General features: G+C 49.3%; 1 protein-coding gene across 1 annotated transcript; it reads right to left on the minus strand.

Moving 5' to 3' along the window:
• Positions 1-134: 134 nt before the first annotated feature.
• LPCAT3 (lysophosphatidylcholine acyltransferase 3) lies at positions 135-17,939 on the minus strand. The gene is made up of 13 exons (XM_086613408.1): positions 17,843-17,939; positions 6,349-6,456; positions 6,126-6,232; positions 5,879-5,972; positions 5,751-5,788; positions 4,510-4,688; positions 3,989-4,097; positions 3,191-3,277; positions 2,701-2,867; positions 1,536-1,683; positions 849-1,007; positions 604-730; positions 135-475 (listed from the first exon to the last, which is right to left on the minus strand). The coding sequence occupies exons 1-12, from the start codon at positions 17,937-17,939 to the stop codon at positions 614-616; spliced, it is 1,410 nt and encodes a 469-aa protein (XP_086469534.1). The 3' UTR covers positions 135-475; positions 604-613.
• Between the last annotated feature and the right edge of the window lie 724 nt (positions 17,940-18,663).

The following is an 18,663-nucleotide window of genomic DNA, read 5'->3' on the forward strand; positions in this document are numbered from 1 at the left end:
GGACTCGGCCTGTATCTGTCCCAGCACTGAAATTCTCAGCTGTGCCCTGCTCCTGGAGTTACTCGGTCCTGTAGAATCACCTTGCTCGGTGATTCACACCGAGGCACCCAAGAGGAAAGGAGCTGAAGCCGATATGAAAAAGACCAGGAGCAATTTTTATCTTGGATGACAAACGTAGAAAAGTCAGAAGGTGGCTCCAATCCAATACAGTGCCTGCCTTGAGTGTTTTACAATCGTCAGCGGAGAGACACGAGTGTCCTCGGAGGGCGGCAGAGAGATAAGGCAACATACAGAAGGTGGAGGATCTGGAAGGAGGCTCACTCCGTTCCCCTCCTTTCGGGTCTCTGACCCTGTGCTTTCCCTTTCCCCCTCCTTGCGTTGACAAAAAGTCATACTTCAACACAGCAAACGTGGCAGGTGATGCTTTGCTTCTGGAGTGTTAAATCGACTCCTACAAATGCACAGGTGGTATAATCTGAAAAAGAGAAAAGGGCTACGTTTGGTTTGGTGGGTTTTGCTTGCCTTTCGCCTCGGGATGTAACATTGCTGCCCCGCTTCTCTTCCTAGCCCAAGCATGGGATTCTCTGCATAGTACAGCCTTACCTTTTGGCTGTTATTCTGCTTTTTTTAGCTTTTCTTTTCGTGGCACAATTAATCTGCGAATGTAAGGCAACACCAGTAATAAGGTGAAGAACATCACATGGCCAAGGAAATACACAGACCTGTACACCTGCAAAGAGAAGGGCAGGGTGAAGGATCAGCAAGCAGCTTTGAGCCAAGGACGTAGGAGGAGGCATGGAGGGAAAAGGATTGGTCGCACGGGTTGTCTGTTTGCGGCTACCAAATACCTTCATCCACTTGTCCCAGGTGAAAAGGCAAAACGGCACCAGGGAGTAACCCATGAACATCCAGTGGTTAGTCTGCTGCAGCACGTAGAAGATGGGCCGCAAGGCAGTGATGGAGGCCAAAGCGCTTAGGGGAGGGCTGTCCCGAACAAGGTTTATGGCCTGATTTAAAGAATAAACAGAATTCTCCTCAGTTGGATGTCTTACAGCTGTATGTGCAGGCTCTGGGGCCAAAGCATCTATCCAGCTGCGTAAAACGAATTTTAGTAAGCAGTTAGTCCAAAAAAGTAGCTAGGTATCCCATCCTACTCAAAGTTTTAATTAAAAAAAAACAGTTTAAATATGGAACATTGTTCTCTCCGTACTGGGAGATCTTGTACACGGAGGACACGTGCTTGTCCTCCAACCTTTCCAGCTGCCAAGCACTTCAGTTGCCCTCTACTCATGCCACGTTCTCCACTTTTCTTCCTCTCAGCTTCTGCAATAAATTTACAGCTTGCCTGTGCAGAAGCCAGCAACCTACTGAACTCGTTGAGAACAGAACCGTGTCGCGTTTGAAAACTAATTCCTAAGGGAGCAGCTATTTTTTTCATATTTAATCCAAGCAAAGCCTTCAGCGTGGCAGCTTCCAGACTCACGGGGGAAGGCTAAGGCAGGCCACCCCACTCTGCTAAGTCAGACAAAGCGCACCTGTCTTTCAACGATGACTATAAGCAACTCCATTTGAAAGCACACCAGGTAGCCAGAGTGCAGCCCGTGCCAAACGGCCAGGAAGAACAGGGCCAGTGCCTGTGACAGCAGTTTGTTACCCAGGAACTTCAGACGCTTGAAGATGTAGCTAGAGCAGAAAAGAAACAAAGTGCTTCTAGTTTATTGTCTGTCCTCCCCTCTCCATGTCAGAGATGCCGGGCCCAGGGGACCGTACACCTTTGCACGCCCTGCGGTGACGGAAAGCGAGACAGCTCTCCTTACCCAGGGCAAAAGGTACCTCAGCCCTTGTCTTACAGAAATCCCAGCTAACGGGCACAGCAGCTCGTCTGACAACGCACACGGAAATTGTCTTTAAAGTTCACTTGTGTGTCCCAGCAAATGCCGAACCAAAACCCAGTTGAGTCATCACACAGGGAGCATCAGGAGGCAGAGGGCTGGAGCACCTCTGCTATGGAGACAGGCTGAGAGAGTTGGGGCTGTTCAGCCTGGAGAAGAGAAGGCTCCAGGGAGACCTTCCAGTACCTAAAGGGGCTACAGGAAAGCTGGAGAGGGGCTTTGGACAAGGGTGTGTAGTGACAGGACATGGGGCAATGGATTTAAACTGGAAGAGGGCAGATTTCAATTGTATCTAAGGAAGAAATTCTTCCCTCTGAGGGTGGTGAGGCACTGGCACAGGTTGCCCAGAGAAGCTGTGGCTGCCCCATCCCTGGAAGTGTCCAAGGCCGGGTTGGATGAGGCTTTGAGCAATCTGATCTAGTGAAAGATGTCCCTGCCCATGGCAAGGGGGTTGGAACTAGATGATCTTTAAGGTCCCTTCCAACCCAAACCATTCCATGGTGTAGGAACCAGCTGTTAGAGCCGTTCTGCAGCTGTTTGACCAGGCAGGCTGAAGGGCTCACTGTAGTCCCATCCCAGCCTCTGCCCTCCTGCTGCCACCAACTGCTTGCCTGCATTAATGAACTGCCCTAAGATCTAACGCAGTAACCTGTTTCAAATGGCACAGCAGCAAAACGTGGCAAAAAAGAGTTTGAGAACTGAAAACTGGCAAATTCTTCCTCTAGTGCTCCCTCTCAGATCCCTAGGAGGGTTCTGTTGACGCAGACGTTACCGACACGCTACAGAAAGGGAATTCCATCCTGCTCACCGGGCCACCCAAGCATTGGTGTTGGTGTTGAAAGAAGCAATGGTCCCTGTGAACAAAGGTGTTGTCTCATACAGCCAGACCTTCATGTTGGCACAGGCATCCCACAAAGGCTTTCCATTCTGGTCCTTCCCATTGTACCCCAGACCAACAAGGATGCAGACGCCTTCCTATGGAAGAAGATTCACAAGAAGATGAGAGGAAAACATTGCCTCTGTTTGGGTTTTTTTTGGAAAGGCAGAGCTGGGGAAGCTCTGACTCTCACTGTGTTGAGTGGAGAGCACCACTGCAGATGGAACAAATGGATTAAAAACTGCCTGCTTTTCAGTTAGCTAGCCTTTGCTAACGTGAAGCAAGCTGAACTGACCTGCACTCATCTCCAGATATTTGGATTACTTCCACTTAGTGCTAAGTCCAAGAGCATACTAAGTGGCTGCAAAGGTGTGACCTTTGCTCGTTTGTCTCTTGCTTTTGGAACAACATCTAGACTCACCGTAACGAGCCAGCAAGTTACGTATTTGTAGAGTATAATTTTGCCCCAGATCAATATGTAACCACAACGGAACCAGAAAGGCTTCTCCTGCAGAGGTAAGAGTGAAACAGAATAAAAATTAGAAACGGAGTTGGGTGGCAATAATGAGACGAAGAAGATGAGATCTCATCACTGTCTTCCATTTGAATCTGCTGTGTGGAGACTGCTGTATGGCCGGGACTGCCAGGCTATTGGGTTTTGCACGTTTACACATCATTCCCCTTCCTTTGGTAACATTTGGCTGTGCTGAAATAGGTACTTTTTGGGAAAACTCTGGGATTAGCATAATCATCGTGGAATTTACACCCTCATTTATTCATACTGACACAGAAACACTGATAATCTGCAGGTAGGAATTACTTGTTACGAGTTGTCCAAGAACCTCAAAGATTCCAGTAAGCCTTGCAAGTTACTGTAGTGAAGCTCTTTGCATGTGATGGTTAAATGGCAGGTCATTAAAAGGTCACAAAATACGTATGTTAGGTTTCCAAAACCAACAGGAGCATCTAAGATTAATTCTCTGCTTGTAAAAGTTTTCATTTGGTTCAGTTCATTCCTGTTCTGCATCAATTGGAATGCACAGGGCAGGCAGTAAAGCCAAATCCTTTGTGGAAAGGCTTATCACTACTTGCTGATTTATCTTATTTTTAAATTGAGGCAAAACTGAAAAAAAAAATAAATTAAAAAATCTACTAGATCCAGTGCCCTTCAGACATGTGGAATTCTTCCATGGCCCAGAACTGCCAGATGCATACCTACCATATAATCATCTGAGATGAGGTATTCATCAGAGATGTACAGGCTTGACAAGGTATAGGTCACTAGGAACAAGAGACCCAGACTCAGGCGCTTGAGAGCAGGCACAAAACTGAAAGAAAAACAAGCAGGTCAAAGAAAAGCTTTGGAAAGAGAACCTTCAAACTCATAATTTTAAAAACAGAAGTGGAGAGGAGGAGGTAGGGGAGGTAGCGATAAGGAGTCACCACGTTCCACTGCAGCAGATGCCTCCGTTTGGAATCTAGGGTAGCACCATTACCAGGCTGGGACCGAGTCGGTACTAAAGATGTCCAACAGTTGTTGATGTTCATGCCCTGGAACCATGCTAGGACATTAAGCAGAGAGTTTTGAGCAACTTTGGAAAGACTGCCTTGTCTTAGAAATCACTTTTGGTCACAGTACTTTAGTGTCCAGGTAAGAAAGCACTCTGCTGCAGGGAATACGTGGAGGATTCAGCATTCTGGGATCTTAGGAAGGTGAGGAGCTAAGTGGCTTTTTATTACCTATTGGGTCTCTGGCCTTGAACGTCAGTCATCTCACCCCTTGCCAGTTTCTGATAGTCTGTCATGGAGAACTGAGGCCCCACCATGAAGGCACCATAGAAATAGGAGAATCCTGAGACCTCCAGCAAGGTGGGAACTCCCCGGACAGCAAAGCGCCGCTGCTCAGGGGTCAGCAACTCCTGCACCAAAGGGAGTGGCATTAACATCATCCTAGGGGATCTCATAGTAGCTCTGGACGCTGTGTTCTCAGCCTACCTCCTTAACAGTCTCAGTTCTTGCTCTCCACCTATATGGAACTTTACACTTCGTACTTCATGTCCATTCCTCTCCCCAGCCCTCTCTATCCCCCCTCCTCTAAACAGCAACAAGATCCAATGGTTGAGACCAGTGGCACAGATCTCTATTCCCAAATCAGCTCAAAACATGGAAGGGATCTGTTGACACGCATCCCCACCAGCATAGTATCTGACCTCTACCAGTCCCTGCCTGCAATTCCATGTGCTCTCCCAAGACCTTAACGTCCTACAATTCCTACTTTTTGATGCAAGAATTCCTTGGCTGTAAATACTTGAAACTTCAGCTTAGGAAATTTCAGCTCAACCTTGTGTCCTTGCAGTCAGCAGTGATTCCATGGACGCTACAGACCAGGTCAGGCCCCAAACAGGAGACAAGGAACACAGATACTTGGAGAAGGATTAAGTGTCTGTAGCAAGTGTTGTGTCCTCTCCCACACACTGTGACGTGCGACTTCTCCCACTGTTTCAACTGCTCTAAAGCCGGGGCCGTAACAAATGGTAAAGGGCAACCATCCACAAGGACATGGTAAGACTAAACGAAGGAAAGGAAGATGGGAACTGGGATCCAGTGCTGACGGTCTGCAAGTTGAAGGTACGCTGCCCACAAGACACGGAGCATGAGGGATGGGGAATCTAAAGCAACAGATTTAGGGGAAGGAGGTGGTGGGGGATTTGGAAGGGGGCAGAATAATATTCTGACATAATCGAAACGACTTTTGTCCATCTCTAATCACTACTGTCTCTGTTCTAGATGATTTATTTCCACTCCAGAGTTCAGTGCCCTCAGACACTCACCAACACTCCCCTCTCAACTATGGCTTTTACCAAACAATGAATGCAGCTTGCTAACTCGCATCCTTTGAACTTCATTTTCTGACCTCTAGCTCACTGGAATGACAAGGAAGAGGGGAGGAGGGAAGGAAGGAGACATGGTGTCTCACTCACCGGATCTTTTCCTCCATCATAGTAATCGATGGCCAGACCTAGAGGTGAGAAACAATTATTTGAAGCCCTGTCTCTTCCCTGAGGCACAGCTTGCAGAGTGGAAGACATAGGAAGGAGGTGTCACTCACCAATCAACTTGAGTGTCAGGACACAATGTGGCATTGTCCACTTGATGTCATAATGCTCTGTGGCTGTGAAGTAATACCCAGCCATAAGGTATGTCTGAAAGAAACCATTGTTCGGGTTATTTAAACTAATTCCTCCAGCTGGTTTTGATCTGTCTCCACTTTTCCACCCACAGTTGCTACTGGGAAGTGCAAAACTGAACAGAGGGCTCCCTTCTACAAACTGACACGGTAAGAGAGAGAGTTTTACCATCTGAAAGAAGAACGTGGTGAAGACGGCAGTGATTGTGCGACCCATTAATCTCAGTATGAGGAACTGGACTAGGACACATAGCAGGGAATGAAAGAACTGCATCCCTGTGGGACGGGAAAGAGAGAGAGATGAAGTAGAAATGACATTTTCCCATTATGGGTCCTCCCAAACCGCAGCACGCCCTGGGCCAGGCAGCTCTCTCTGCCCAAACTCATCTTACCAAAATTGAAGTAAGCAATGGAGAGTCCTGTGAACACATTGTAGAGATGGATGAGGTAGGTCTCCTTCTGGAAGAGGAAATAGCGCTGGAACAAGGCAAAAGGATATCCTGAATAGAGGAGAAAAGAAAGAGATGAGAGAGTTGTAAATTAGTGTAGACAAGCATTGTAATGGTCCAGACTGCAGCTCTCTTGAGCATGTTGTTAGGAACATGTACTTTACACAGACCCACCATCGCCACAGGTCATGGTATACGTTCCCGTTACTGTATTTCCATCTCGGGAGATAGTTGCCCAGAGAAGCTGTGGCTGCCCCATCCCTGGAAGTGTTCCAGGCCAGGCTGGATGAGGCTTTGGGCAACCTGGTGTAGTGGAGGGTGTCCCTGCCCATGGCAGGGGGGTTGGAACTGGATGATCTTTGAGGTCCCTTCCAACCCGAACCATTCTATGATTCTATGAATTACTCTGTATATTACACGGAAGAAAATATTTTAACGGGAAGGTAATCATATCAGAGTTGACACCGAAGCACAAGAAATTCCAGGTTTACAGTTTCTGGCCTCATTCAATACATGAGATGGATAATGCTGAAATATGTGAATCAGACTTTAGTCTCCGATTCATTTCCAAATTCTGTGACAAATACACTGAATTTGGCAAGAAGCTAGATTAAAAAAAAATAAATAAAAAAGATGAGAAGAAGGGAATTTTATGGTTAATACCGTTAAGTCTTCCTAAAAAATTCAATCCCTGCTCCCACCTCAAGGAGCTCTTACATGACGCCGACCAGCTTTAATCCCAGAGTTCCTCAGGTGACCTCCAGTAGTATACTCTTTCTTTTCTAACTCTCCAACTTCAGATTTGCATCTGATTTGTGAACTACTGGCACACAAAGCTGCAGCTGAAATCCACTGAGACTATGCATGTATTATTTTTGAAAAAATCCAAGTCAGAAGCATTTCATATGGAGCAGCTAAGAATCATAGAATCATAGAATGGTTAGGGCTGGAAGGGACCTTCAAATGTCATCTAGTCCAACCCCCCTGCAAGGAACAGGGATATCTCCAACTAGATCAGGTTGCTCAGGGCCTCGGCCAACCTGGCCTTGAACGTCTCCAGGGATGGAGCATCCACCACCTCTCTGGGCAACCTGTTCCAGTCTTCTACAACTCTCATGGTAAAAAATTTTTTCCTAATATCCAATCTGAATCTACCTCCCTCTATTTTAAAACCATTACCCCTTGTCCTATCACAACAGGCCCTCCTGAACAGCCTCTCCCCATCTTTCCTGTAGGCCCCCTTGAGGTACTGGAAGACCGCTATAAGGTCACCCCGGAGCCTCCTCTTCTCCAGGCTGAACAGCCCCAACTCTTTCAGCCTGTCCTCATAGGAAAGGTGCTCCAGCCCTCTTATCATCTTCGTGGCCCTCCTCTGGACCCTCTCCAACTGGTCCATGTCCTTCTTATGTTGGGGACTCCAGAACTGGACGCAGTACTCCAAGTGAGGTCTCACGAGGGCAGAGTAGAGGGGGAGAATCACCTCCCTCGACCTGCTGGCCAAGAGAAGCGGAAGGAATTTTTTTCCTTGCATTTTCTGTGTGTTAGGTCCCAGACTAATCTAGGAATGCCTCCAGATGATTCATCTGTGGCTCTAGTGAGAAGCAAACAATTATGAAGCACTCTGGCAGTACGGTGAGAAGCCCCATACGGAAACCCACGAGTAAATTAAATTCTGTCATCTAGGTGAGGTTCACACAGCATGCCATAAATATATTTTTAATATATTTATGACACAGGAAGCATCGTCCATCTCACAAGTACGTGAAGTCTGTTCATGTCAGTCAAACATTTCTTGTTTCTAAAGGCACGTGCACAACGATCTGAACTGGGATAGCAGAAGCAACTTGAATTCTGGCGTTTCGTAACTTTTTGGTTTACTTTGCAAGCTTGTGTTCTTTTATCCTGATTAAAAACAAACCGAAAAAGTCTCTTCTACCAAAAAAAAAAGAAAAGGAAATTCATCGCATACCACAATACTGGCATCCACACTGCTTGTTAGCCTAGCTGAAATCCAAAGCAGTGGATGGATCTCTGCTACTTGCACTAATGGAGTAATAGTAATGTAATAGTAATAATATTTAGTAATACCACTAATGGGTAGTCATGTTTTCTACAGAGCAGGAATAAAAGGTGATGAAATGCACATTCTACCGAGGAGTGTCTGATGGATGGAAGGTTTCCAATAAGCAAGGCCAAATCTGGACACTACTGTGAGAAAGGAGAAACTCCATCACGTTATGTCAAACGCATGGATTGCAGCCCGTCGGTGCTAGCTGGCATGACCGCAGCTATTTCGAGGTCCTTTCTGTCCCTTCAAATCCCCTGGGAAGCAGTTTGGGACTTTTTGCTCCCTCCTAGATCCCGGCCCGCAGCATGCTCTGCTGAGCCCAGCGGTGTACCTGCTGCTCCTGGGCACCGAGCTGCTGCTCCCCATTTCCTCAGCCTCTTGCCACCCCTCTGTCGGTCCTCCCTGCCTCCTTCTTCCTCTTCCTTCCTCCTTTTGTGTCCCGCTTTCCACGCCACAGGCTGCTTTGTTGGTCTGAGCGGCTGGCCAGCCCCACATACCACGGCCCCTTGCCCACGGAGCCTGGCAACCTTGCTCCTGCACGCCCGGCCGGCCGGTTCCTCCATTCCCCTACAAAATGCTGTACCCAAACCGTCCCTTTCCCTCCCTGCTCCGGCACCTGAATCGGGGATACATGCCTCTGCCGTCCCTGAACGCCAGCTGAGGGGCAAAGAGGGAATCAGCAAGGAGAGTTCATCACACGGGCTCTTTGGGTATACAGGAGTAACTCAAAGAATTAGAGCAATTCACATGAAAAAGGAAAAGGAAGAAGAAAGGAAGAAGAAAGGAAGAAGAAAGGAAGAAGAAAGGAAGAAGAAAGGAAGAAGAAAGGAAGAAGAAAGGAAGAAGAAAGGAAGAAGAAAGGAAGAAGAAAGGAAGAAGAAAGGAAGAAGAAAGGAAGAAGAAAGGAAGAAGAAAGGAAGAAGAAAGGAAGAAGAAAGGAAGAAGAAAGGAAGAAGAAAGGAAGAAGAAAGGAAGAAGAAAGGAAAAAGAAAGGAAAAAGAAAGGAAAAAGAAAGGAAGAAGAAAGGAAGAAGAAAGGAAAAAGAAAGGAAAAAGAAAGGAAAAAGAAAGGAAAAAGAAAGGAAAAAGAAAGGAAAAAGAAAGGAAAAAGAAAGGAAAAAGAAAGGAAAAAGAAAGGAAAAAGAAAGGAAAAAGAAAGGAAAAAGAAAGGAAAAAGAAAGGAAAAAGAAAACAGAAAAAAGGGAAAAGGAAGAAAGAAGGGAAAAGGAAGAAAGAAGGGAAAAGGAAGAAAGAAGGGAAAAGGAAGAAAGAAGGGAAAAGGAAGAAAGAAGGAAAAGGAAGAAAGAAGGAAAAGGAAGGAAAAAGGAAAAAGGAAAAAGGAAAAAGGAAAAAGGAAAAAGGAAAAAGGAAAAAGGAAAAAGGAAAAAGGAAAAAGGAAAAAGGAAAGAAATATTGTCTATCAGCCTTATACACACACACATATACACAGGGATTCTTTTTTCAATTTTGTCAATTTTCCTGCTGAAGTTTAATGAACATGTTAACACCTGGCTTTGTGAAATAGGAAGTGATAAAAAAAAAGTAAAAAAAATTGATCAGTGTAGATCAAAAGTTAAAATACTGGGGTTTACCATGGAAAAGTGTTTTTCCCCCCTTTGAGCAAGAGGAGGAAAGATCAGATCAGAAATACATGCAAAGCACCATTTATGGTCATTCGTCGACACTTATGGTTTTAAAATCACATTTTCAAGGATTTCCCTCTCTCAAAAATCAGCACAATCTTGCAAAACATTCCATTTTCATCAGAAAAAAAATATAAAAAAAAATCTGTTTTTCAGCTCCAGCCCTTGCTGAATACTATCATGTCTGGCTTTTAGAACCTTGGGGTACATTTTATCTATTTTCTCCCATCCCCAACTAATGTTCCTGCTCTTTAAAAGATCCATCTCACTTGTCATGGATACTCCATGGATAGCTCTGCACAGAAGATCATGTCATGGTCCCAATAATGCTGCTCTGAAGCAGAAAGAGTTACAAGCCCTTGCAAACAGAGAGCTACCAGGATGCTCAGCATATATGTTTTTAAAAAGCCATAAATTTAAATCCCAATCTCGTGCTACACGGGCGCTGTTTCCGATCAAAAGTCACATCCGTGGTCTGAATTCTTCCCATATCCAGAGCAACTCGGCAGTACTCTGGACTGCAATTTAGTCACAGTTTTGCTGCAAACAAGATAATTTTCTCGGTTACACAACGGGGCCAGTTCCACACTGCAGACGTAACCTTTAACCGCCGAACGGCAGCGGATGCCGAGGACTGATTTTTGTCTCTAAACTGGAAAGACATGGTTTTGATGGATGGACCACTCGGTGGATAAGGAATTGGCTGGATGGTCACACTCAAAGAGTTGCAATCAACAGTTCAATGTCCAAGTGGAGGCCAGTGACGAGTGGTGTTCCTCAGGGGTCAGTACTGGGACCAGTGCCATTTAACATCTTTGTTGGCGACATGGGCAGTGGGATTGGGTGCACCCTCAGCATGTTTTCTGGTGACACCAACTGTGTGGTGTGGTGGACACGCTGGAGGGAAGGGATGCCATCCAGAGGGACTTGGACAGGCTGGAGAGGTGGGCCTGTGAGAACCTTATGAAGTTCAACAAGGCCAAGTGCAAGGTCCTGCACGTGGGTCGGGGCAATCCCAAGCACAAGGACAGGCTGGGCGGGGAATGGATTGAGAGCAGCCCTGAGGAGAAGGACTTGGGAGTGCTGGTGGATGAGAAGCTCAACATGAGCTGGCACCGTGCGCTGGCAGCCCAGAAAGCCAACCGTGTCCTGGGCTGCATCCAGAGCAGTGTGGGCAGCAGGGCGAGGGAGGGGATTCTGCCCCTCTGCTCTGCTCTCCTGAGACCCCACCTGTGTTCAGCTCTGGAGTCCCCAACACAAGAAGGACATGGAGCTGTTGGAGCGGGTCCAGAGGAGGCCATGGAGATGATGCAAGGGCTGGAGCACCTCTGCTATGGAGACAGGCTGAGAGAGTTGGGGCTGTTCAGCCTGGAGAAGAGAAGGCTCCGGGCTGATCTTCTAGCAGCCTTCCAGTACCTAAAGGGGCTACAGGAAAGCTGGAGAGGGGCTTTGGACAAGGGTGTGTAGTGACAGGACACGGGGCAATGGCTTTAAACTGAAAGAGGGGAGATTTCGATTGGATCTAAGGAAGAAATTCTTCCCTCTGAGGGTGGTGAGGCACTGGCACAGGTTGCCCAGAGAAGTTGTGGCTGCCCCATCCCTGGAAGTGTCCAAGGCCGGGTTGGATGAGGCTTTGGGCAACATGGTGTAGTGGAGGGTGTCCCTGCCCATGGCAGGGGGGTTGGAACTAGATGATCTTCGAGGTCCCTTCCAGCCCAAACCATTCCATGATTCTATGATTCTACCACGGTAGAATCTGGGCACCGGTAGACCGGGCACCACTCTGCCGCGGTCCGTGCCTTTCTGAACGCTCACAAAATATCTCTTAAATAACGAGCTATTCCTGCCCATCACGATGGCAGAACTCCCGCCCCACCACGGGCTTCTTGAAGCAGCCTGAATTAGCACAGCAGGAGCAGGAGAGCAGGTTTTGAAGCTACGGTTGCCACCTGGCAAGCTCGCTGCCACATTCGGGCACGCCGGCGCCGCAGGATGCCGCGCTGCTTTGCTTTTGCAGAAGCAACAGAACCGGAGTGCCCGCTCCGTGCTGCCGAGTTCTGCCAAACTCAACTCCTCTTGCACAGCTCCCTCGGGCAGAGCTGATGCCAAGGCTGGAAACCAGCTGCAACGCTCCAGCAGAAAGCAGAAGGTGACCCTCAGATCCCAAGTAACTCTCCTTCTCTATGCACCATGGAGCTGAACAGCAGCCTGCACGCCGAGCTGATTTTTTGCCTCTAGATAGACTTTCTACGGAAGGGAATTAGCAATTGATATCAAAGGGATAAATTAGCCAAGACACGCTGATGATGATGATAAATCCCTCTTATTTTTTTTGGTTTCCTTCACAGGAACAAGAGGATGCTCTCTGGGTAAGAGAACCTCAGCGCTGGAAGGAGAGGACAAGGTCAGCTTCTTTGCCACGGCCACCTGGGAGAGCAACGGGCCACCCAGCTTGCCCATGGACACAAGAATGGAATTGAGCAAAAGAAGTAAACGATCAAGAGGCTGGATTAAGCAGCAGGAAAGTTCTACTAATTCCAAGCAAAAATAGCACTGTCAAGTTTGCCATCTTCTGGAACGGGTGATTAAGATGCCTGTCTTTTTCCACAGATAAAGCTGCAAAAAAGAACACCAGAAACATTCTTTTCATCTCCGCTCCCTTCATTCCCGCTTTCACACGCGCTAGCTTCGTTTCATCTTCAAGAGAACAGATCAGAATGTCTTTCCCCTTCTCCTGATCAGTTAATCCCACCTTTGCTAACATCTCGCAGATCAGGTGGCTCCGTTTTCTTAGAAGAATGCTAAAAGTAAAAGGAAGGGGACAACAGGAAAGAGACAGGTTAAAATATCACCCTACCCAGTATTTTCACTCCAAAGGTATTCCCTTTTTCCGTCTACGATACTGCAGAAGTCTCCCACCTCGTTTAACACCGGGTGCTGCATATACAGGAGTCTTTTAATTCAGCTCAGGAGCGCACATCTGAAGTCCAAGTGGACCAACTAAGCCTGGTGCCTTAGTTTTGCCCAGCAGAACCACTTCAAAAGCTGAGAACCGGACTCTTTTCCGACGAAACTGAACTGAAAACGGGTGCTCAGCCTGACCCGACGGAAGCAAATCCAAAGTAAACACCCAAAACCCACGCAGTGAGGACATCGGGTGCTGCACACAAACTAGTCTGCTCTCCAGACCTGCTCCTGCTGTGCCATTTTACTTGCTAATGTAGACGCAGCCAGTGTGCAACATTACACAGCGCTCTCTTTTTTTAAGGAATAAGATGTATTTGAAGTTAAGAGTTTAAAAAAGGAGTGCTCTGTGACAGGGCTGGTTTTAGCTCCTGTGACAGGATGGTGCTGCCTCTTACAGCTTCTTCTCCTCTCTCTTACCTATTGGAATCCGTTGTCTGCCTCCCCCTCAGTAAGGTTCTTGCTTGGCTGACCAGCTGAGGACTTGATTTGTGCTAAAACACAGCTATGGGTGACCACAGGGAGAATTTCACTGAGCCTAAAAATCTTCAGGATGCAGAGAGCAGGAATAAGCAGAGGATGTAAAAAAAAACTGGTAAGAAGTAGAAGAGGAGGAGATAAGACCACTTGCAAGCAAAGCAGCTGGTTTCTGGCATCTACTCAGTAGGAACGTGTTACTTTCTGCAGGCCAGTGCTATGTCCGTAGCGGAGGGAACGCTTCCCCAGTGCTTCTCCTGGCAGGTCTGGGCACATCAGCAGGGGCAGTTCTGGCTCAGGGCTCTCGACAGCATGTTGGCCCCCCTCCATATTACGCAGCAGAACATGCCAGGCAGCTTGCAAGCCACTGTGTAATAGTATGGCCACATAAACACCTTTAATTCTTTGGGATCATCCAGCCAGCAAGACATAATATCAACCTAAAGTCTTAAATACAGGGTGCCACGAGGCCTCCTGCATCTTGGCTCACGCTTTGGGTGGTGACAGCGGGAAAGAAATCTGTCTCCTCTCCTGGGAGGACAAGAGCAGCAGCACAGAAACCTTCTCCTCTCCTTTGCACGTTGGTGTCCTCCATGATGACCTGAAGACAGAGTTTCTCCTGGGGGAACGCTGGGCCCTGGACCTACTGAAGAATGCAAGGTAGAGCCCATCTCTCAAAAGACATTTTTGTATGATTGACAGGCGTTAGTGTACCAGACATACCACAATTTTTAAATGACAGCGCCCAGGACTATGCTCCAAGTATTCCTGCTGTTGATAATACTGCCAAATTGCAGCTTAATTTCTTCAAAGGTCATTTACACCAATTTCCACGTACGGGAAGCCTGAAGTAAGTTTTTAGCCTTGTACAATCTAAGTGATGGACTCCATTCCAGTTGTATGCTTCGCTTCCGAATTGCAGGATGTACAAAAGGTGTCTCTGATTTAAACACCAAGCTGTGACCAAACCCCCTATAATGCAGCACAGCACCCCTGCCACTGTTCCCTGAGAAAACAGGGTGTCCTTCAGGACTACTCCCAGTTTTGGTCTTAGCTGCTCTTCCTTCCGTCTTTCTCCTGCCCTTGTTCTCCCCTACGTTTAAATTTTTTTTTCCATAGTGGCAGAAAGTTAACTGGTTTAAATGACCTCTTTCACCTATGTCAGATCATGATGAAGACAACACTCTCATTCTGAATCAAGAGAGTCCATGCAGACTGTTTTTGCAACAATAATTCAGCTTTTTCCAGAAATTAATGTGAGAGGTTGCGAAGTCCTTCACGATTCTTCCTCTTTCTCAGGAGGCTATTTTTACCCGTTTCTGGTGATCTCCTGAACAGTAAAACCCTAGAAACGGTTGTCACAGTAGAACTGCTCAGTCTAGATGGTGAACTGCACCACAGAGGGAGAAACAAGCAACAACTTTTTAATCCATCTTCGGAACAGCGTGCTGCGCTCCATCCTCACGGACTTCTTCCGAAATCATTCAGCAGCGCGAGCTGCAGCCAACAAAAATAATTTTCTTCCTGAATCTACGCAAACACCTGAAATGGAGGAAGTGAAGGAAAAGCCATACCTCATCCTGACGCCCTTCCCAGCTTTTAGAAACGCCTTTCCCTTATTCCCCACGCTGTCCTACGAAGTGGCGCTCGGCGCTAGCTGCATTACCAACAGGCTCAAGGCTTTCAGTTGCATCAAACCGTAACCTAAGCTGCAATTAAACATTTCTTTTAAGGCTAGTGCTGGATTAGGAACTCTTCTCACTCTCCTCTCACGTTGCTCTGGAGTGGTGCTTGGCCCTGCCTTTTAGTGTAATGGTGTAACGCTTTACTACCCATCCATTAAGGAGGAAAGCCCAAGTCGATCCGCTCTGCCTGCGTAGGGGCACGAGTACCCGACCACAGGCAAGGCTGTTCTGCACGCCTTCATCTGAAGCCATGCCTTTAATTGCATGTAATTAAGAGACACTGAGCCAGGGAGAAAGGACAAGGAAGGATCCAGCTCTAGCCTCCTGGCTTGGTACACATTTGAGGTATGTAGGGGAAAGAGATGTGAGTGGGTTCCCAGTCCCTGATCCCCACACTTTTAATACAAATTACAAAGATCCATGAAGACTTTATGCCAAACAGACAGTGGCCTACACCACGAAGGGATGCCGTGCCAGCTGGGTGGCTTCAGTGACACCACTGCGCGCGGAACGTTTGCAACGCCGCACACGGATCTCAGACTTTATGAATCCATCGACCGCAGCGGGCACCTCTTCGTACCGTCAAGATGATCATTATCTGCTGTTCATTTCAAAGAAATAAGTGGTTTTGCTCAACCATAGGACTCCGAGCAGGAAACAGTCTTCCAGTGTCATCTTCTAGCCCACTGCTAGTAACAACGAAGAAGGAACTCTGAGAGTACGTTCAAGGTGCATCGCTCTACTGCAGGCATCTGCCTCCACACACACTTCCCAACACCTCTTCTGCACCAGTACTTGTCAGACCAGTCACCTGGTGGGTTCAGTTGACTAATCCAAGAGTAAACTATCTGCTTTTTCTGGTTTAGGTTTCTGCCAGCCAAGTAAATTCAATCAGATCGCAATTAAAGTACCAGAGACAGACAGAGGAGAAATGAAAGGACCTTTCCTGATCAGCTGTGGGAGCTGCTGGATCAATCCACACTCACTCACGCACATGTTCTGTATGTTTCCTGTTACTTCATTTCTTCTTTGTAGAAGAAGTTAAGTTCAACTAGCTTCTAAGTTAAGTTCGAAATAGCAGTCAGTTCAATCTCTTACATCTACCCTTGGTGTGAAGAATGTTTTGGTTCAGTTTGATCTCACACCCCAGTTTTGGTTCAGTTTGATCTCACACCCCAGTTTCGGTTCAGTTTGATCTCACACCCCACTTTTGGTTCAGCTTGATCTCACACCCCATAGACTAAATCAGGCAGAAGCAAGTCCGGTCCAGACCACAGTTATGAAGTGACACAACTTTTCTCACACCCCTTTTTAAAAATTATACTTCCAATTACCCAAATTAACTCTATTTTGACAGCTCACACAGTAGCACCTGTATCCCTTCAAATATACTTTTAGGTCTGGAAAAAAGCCTTGTATTTCCTTTCTGCTGGGTGACTACACCATCAAAAGCTCTCAAACCCCAAAGTTTCACTAGGCATCTTCAGAGATTGACGTAGACAGCGTGTACACACACACTTGAATTAACGTTTTCAGGGCTATAATGTTTTGGTGTAACACTTTCCTACACTTTACTACTCCCTTATCGTAACTCCAGCCCCGCCTTAACCGTTTTACACGTGACTTAACCATCTCATGTTTAGATCAGCACAAGCAACATGTGTCTGGCAACACGCCTCGCACCGCAGGTGGAGCCCAGCACAACATCCCAGTTCTTCTGGCCACTGAGCCAGCAGGCTCTGCTCACCCTACCTGGTAGTCCCCACGCCGACACGCCGCTCCCACATAGTTCCATGATTGCTGCAGGTGCTAATAATGTTCCTTGGCAGGGACACTCGTCCCTGCGCTCGGACAAGGTGACACCTTGGAGGGGCACGGAGATTCCCTGGAAGTGTTCCAGGCCAGGTTGGATGAGGCTTTGGGCAACCTGGTGTGGTGGAGGGTGTCCCTGCCCATGGCAGGGGAGTTGGAACTGGATGATCTTCGAGGTCGCTTCCAACCCAAACCATTCCATGATTCTATGATTCCCAAGCGCCCACCCCTCCCGACACACGCTCGGGGGGGGGGAATTTGATGCACACGCCGCACCTGGCACTCGCGCAAAGCCACCGGAATAACTGCAAACAGAGTCGCTGTGCCCAAACCACCGCTCGGGACGCGGACCCGCACCGGGCTCGCTCCGCAGCACGCCGACGGGATGCCGGCACCCCCGCCTCCCGCGGGGAAACCCACCGGCTCGGCCGTCCCGCTCGCGGGGGGCTCCCCCTCTCCACCGGGAGAGCCGGAGGGTCGCCCCGGGCTGCCACCTCGAGGCACGTCCCGAGCTCCCCGGGCGCCCGCCACGCTCCGCTGGTCGGGCCGGGGCGGGGCGAGCCCGGTGGCGGCGGGGCGGGGGGTGGGGGGGGATCGCCCGCCGGCTCCACACGTGGCCTGGCACGGCGGCGCTGACACAGGCGCGGCTCCGCGCCGGCAACGCGGCCCCCGCTCGGCACGGCACGGCGGCGGAGCGGCCCGGCCCCACGGCGGGCAGGACGCCGTGCCTGGGGCGCCGGACCCGTTCCCCCCCCCCGGTGCCCGCCGCGCCCTGTCGCCCTCCCTTACCCATCAGGATGGACACGATGAGGCGCAGCGCCTGCTCCGACGAGCCCAGGGCCTCGGCGAACCGGGCCAGGCCCCAGCCGGACCCCGCCACCGCCATCTTCTCCGCCGGCCGCCCCGCCGGCCGGTCGCTGCTCAAACCCGGCAGCGGCACCAGCCACCGCGGCCCCCGCACCGCTCGCGGCCCCCTGCGCGCCCATTGGCTGAGCCGCGCCGGCCACGCCCCCACGACGCCTCCGATTGGACAGCCGGTGGCAGCGGGGCAGGGCCCCGCGCTCACTAAGGCAAAGGTTACCCCGCGAGTGGGCGGTGCCGCTGGGGCTGTCCTCGCTGGCCAATGATTGGAGAAGGCGCTCGCGGGGGGCGGGGCCGGCGGCGGGAGGCTGGGGGCGGGGCCAGGCGGAGGGGGCGGAGCCCGGCTGCCCATTGGCTGCGGCGGGACAGGAGAGAGCCGCGCAGGGAGGGGGCGGGGCGGGGCGGGCAGGGGTTATTCGCGGGCAACGGGCGCGCGGGGCGGGCGGCGCGCGACCAACGGGCGTGAGATGGGGACAGGGCCCGATCCTGGTCGTGGTCCTGGGCCTGGGCCTGATTCTGGTCCTGATCCCGATCCTGATCCTGGGCCTGATCCTGATCCTGGGCCTGGGTGTGATCCTGATCCTAGTCCTGGGCCTGATCCTGATCCGGATCCAGATCCTGATCCTGGTCCTGATCCGGATCTAGATCCTGATCCTGATCCTGATCCTGGGCCTGGTCCTGATCCTGGGCCTGGTCCTAGTCCTGGTCCTGATCCCGATCCTGATCCTGATCCTGGGCCTGATCCAGAT

This window comes from Tauraco erythrolophus, chromosome 1, assembly GCF_009769465.1.
Source record: "Tauraco erythrolophus isolate bTauEry1 chromosome 1, bTauEry1.pri, whole genome shotgun sequence".
In the NCBI taxonomy this organism is placed as follows: domain Eukaryota; kingdom Metazoa; phylum Chordata; class Aves; order Musophagiformes; family Musophagidae; genus Tauraco; species Tauraco erythrolophus.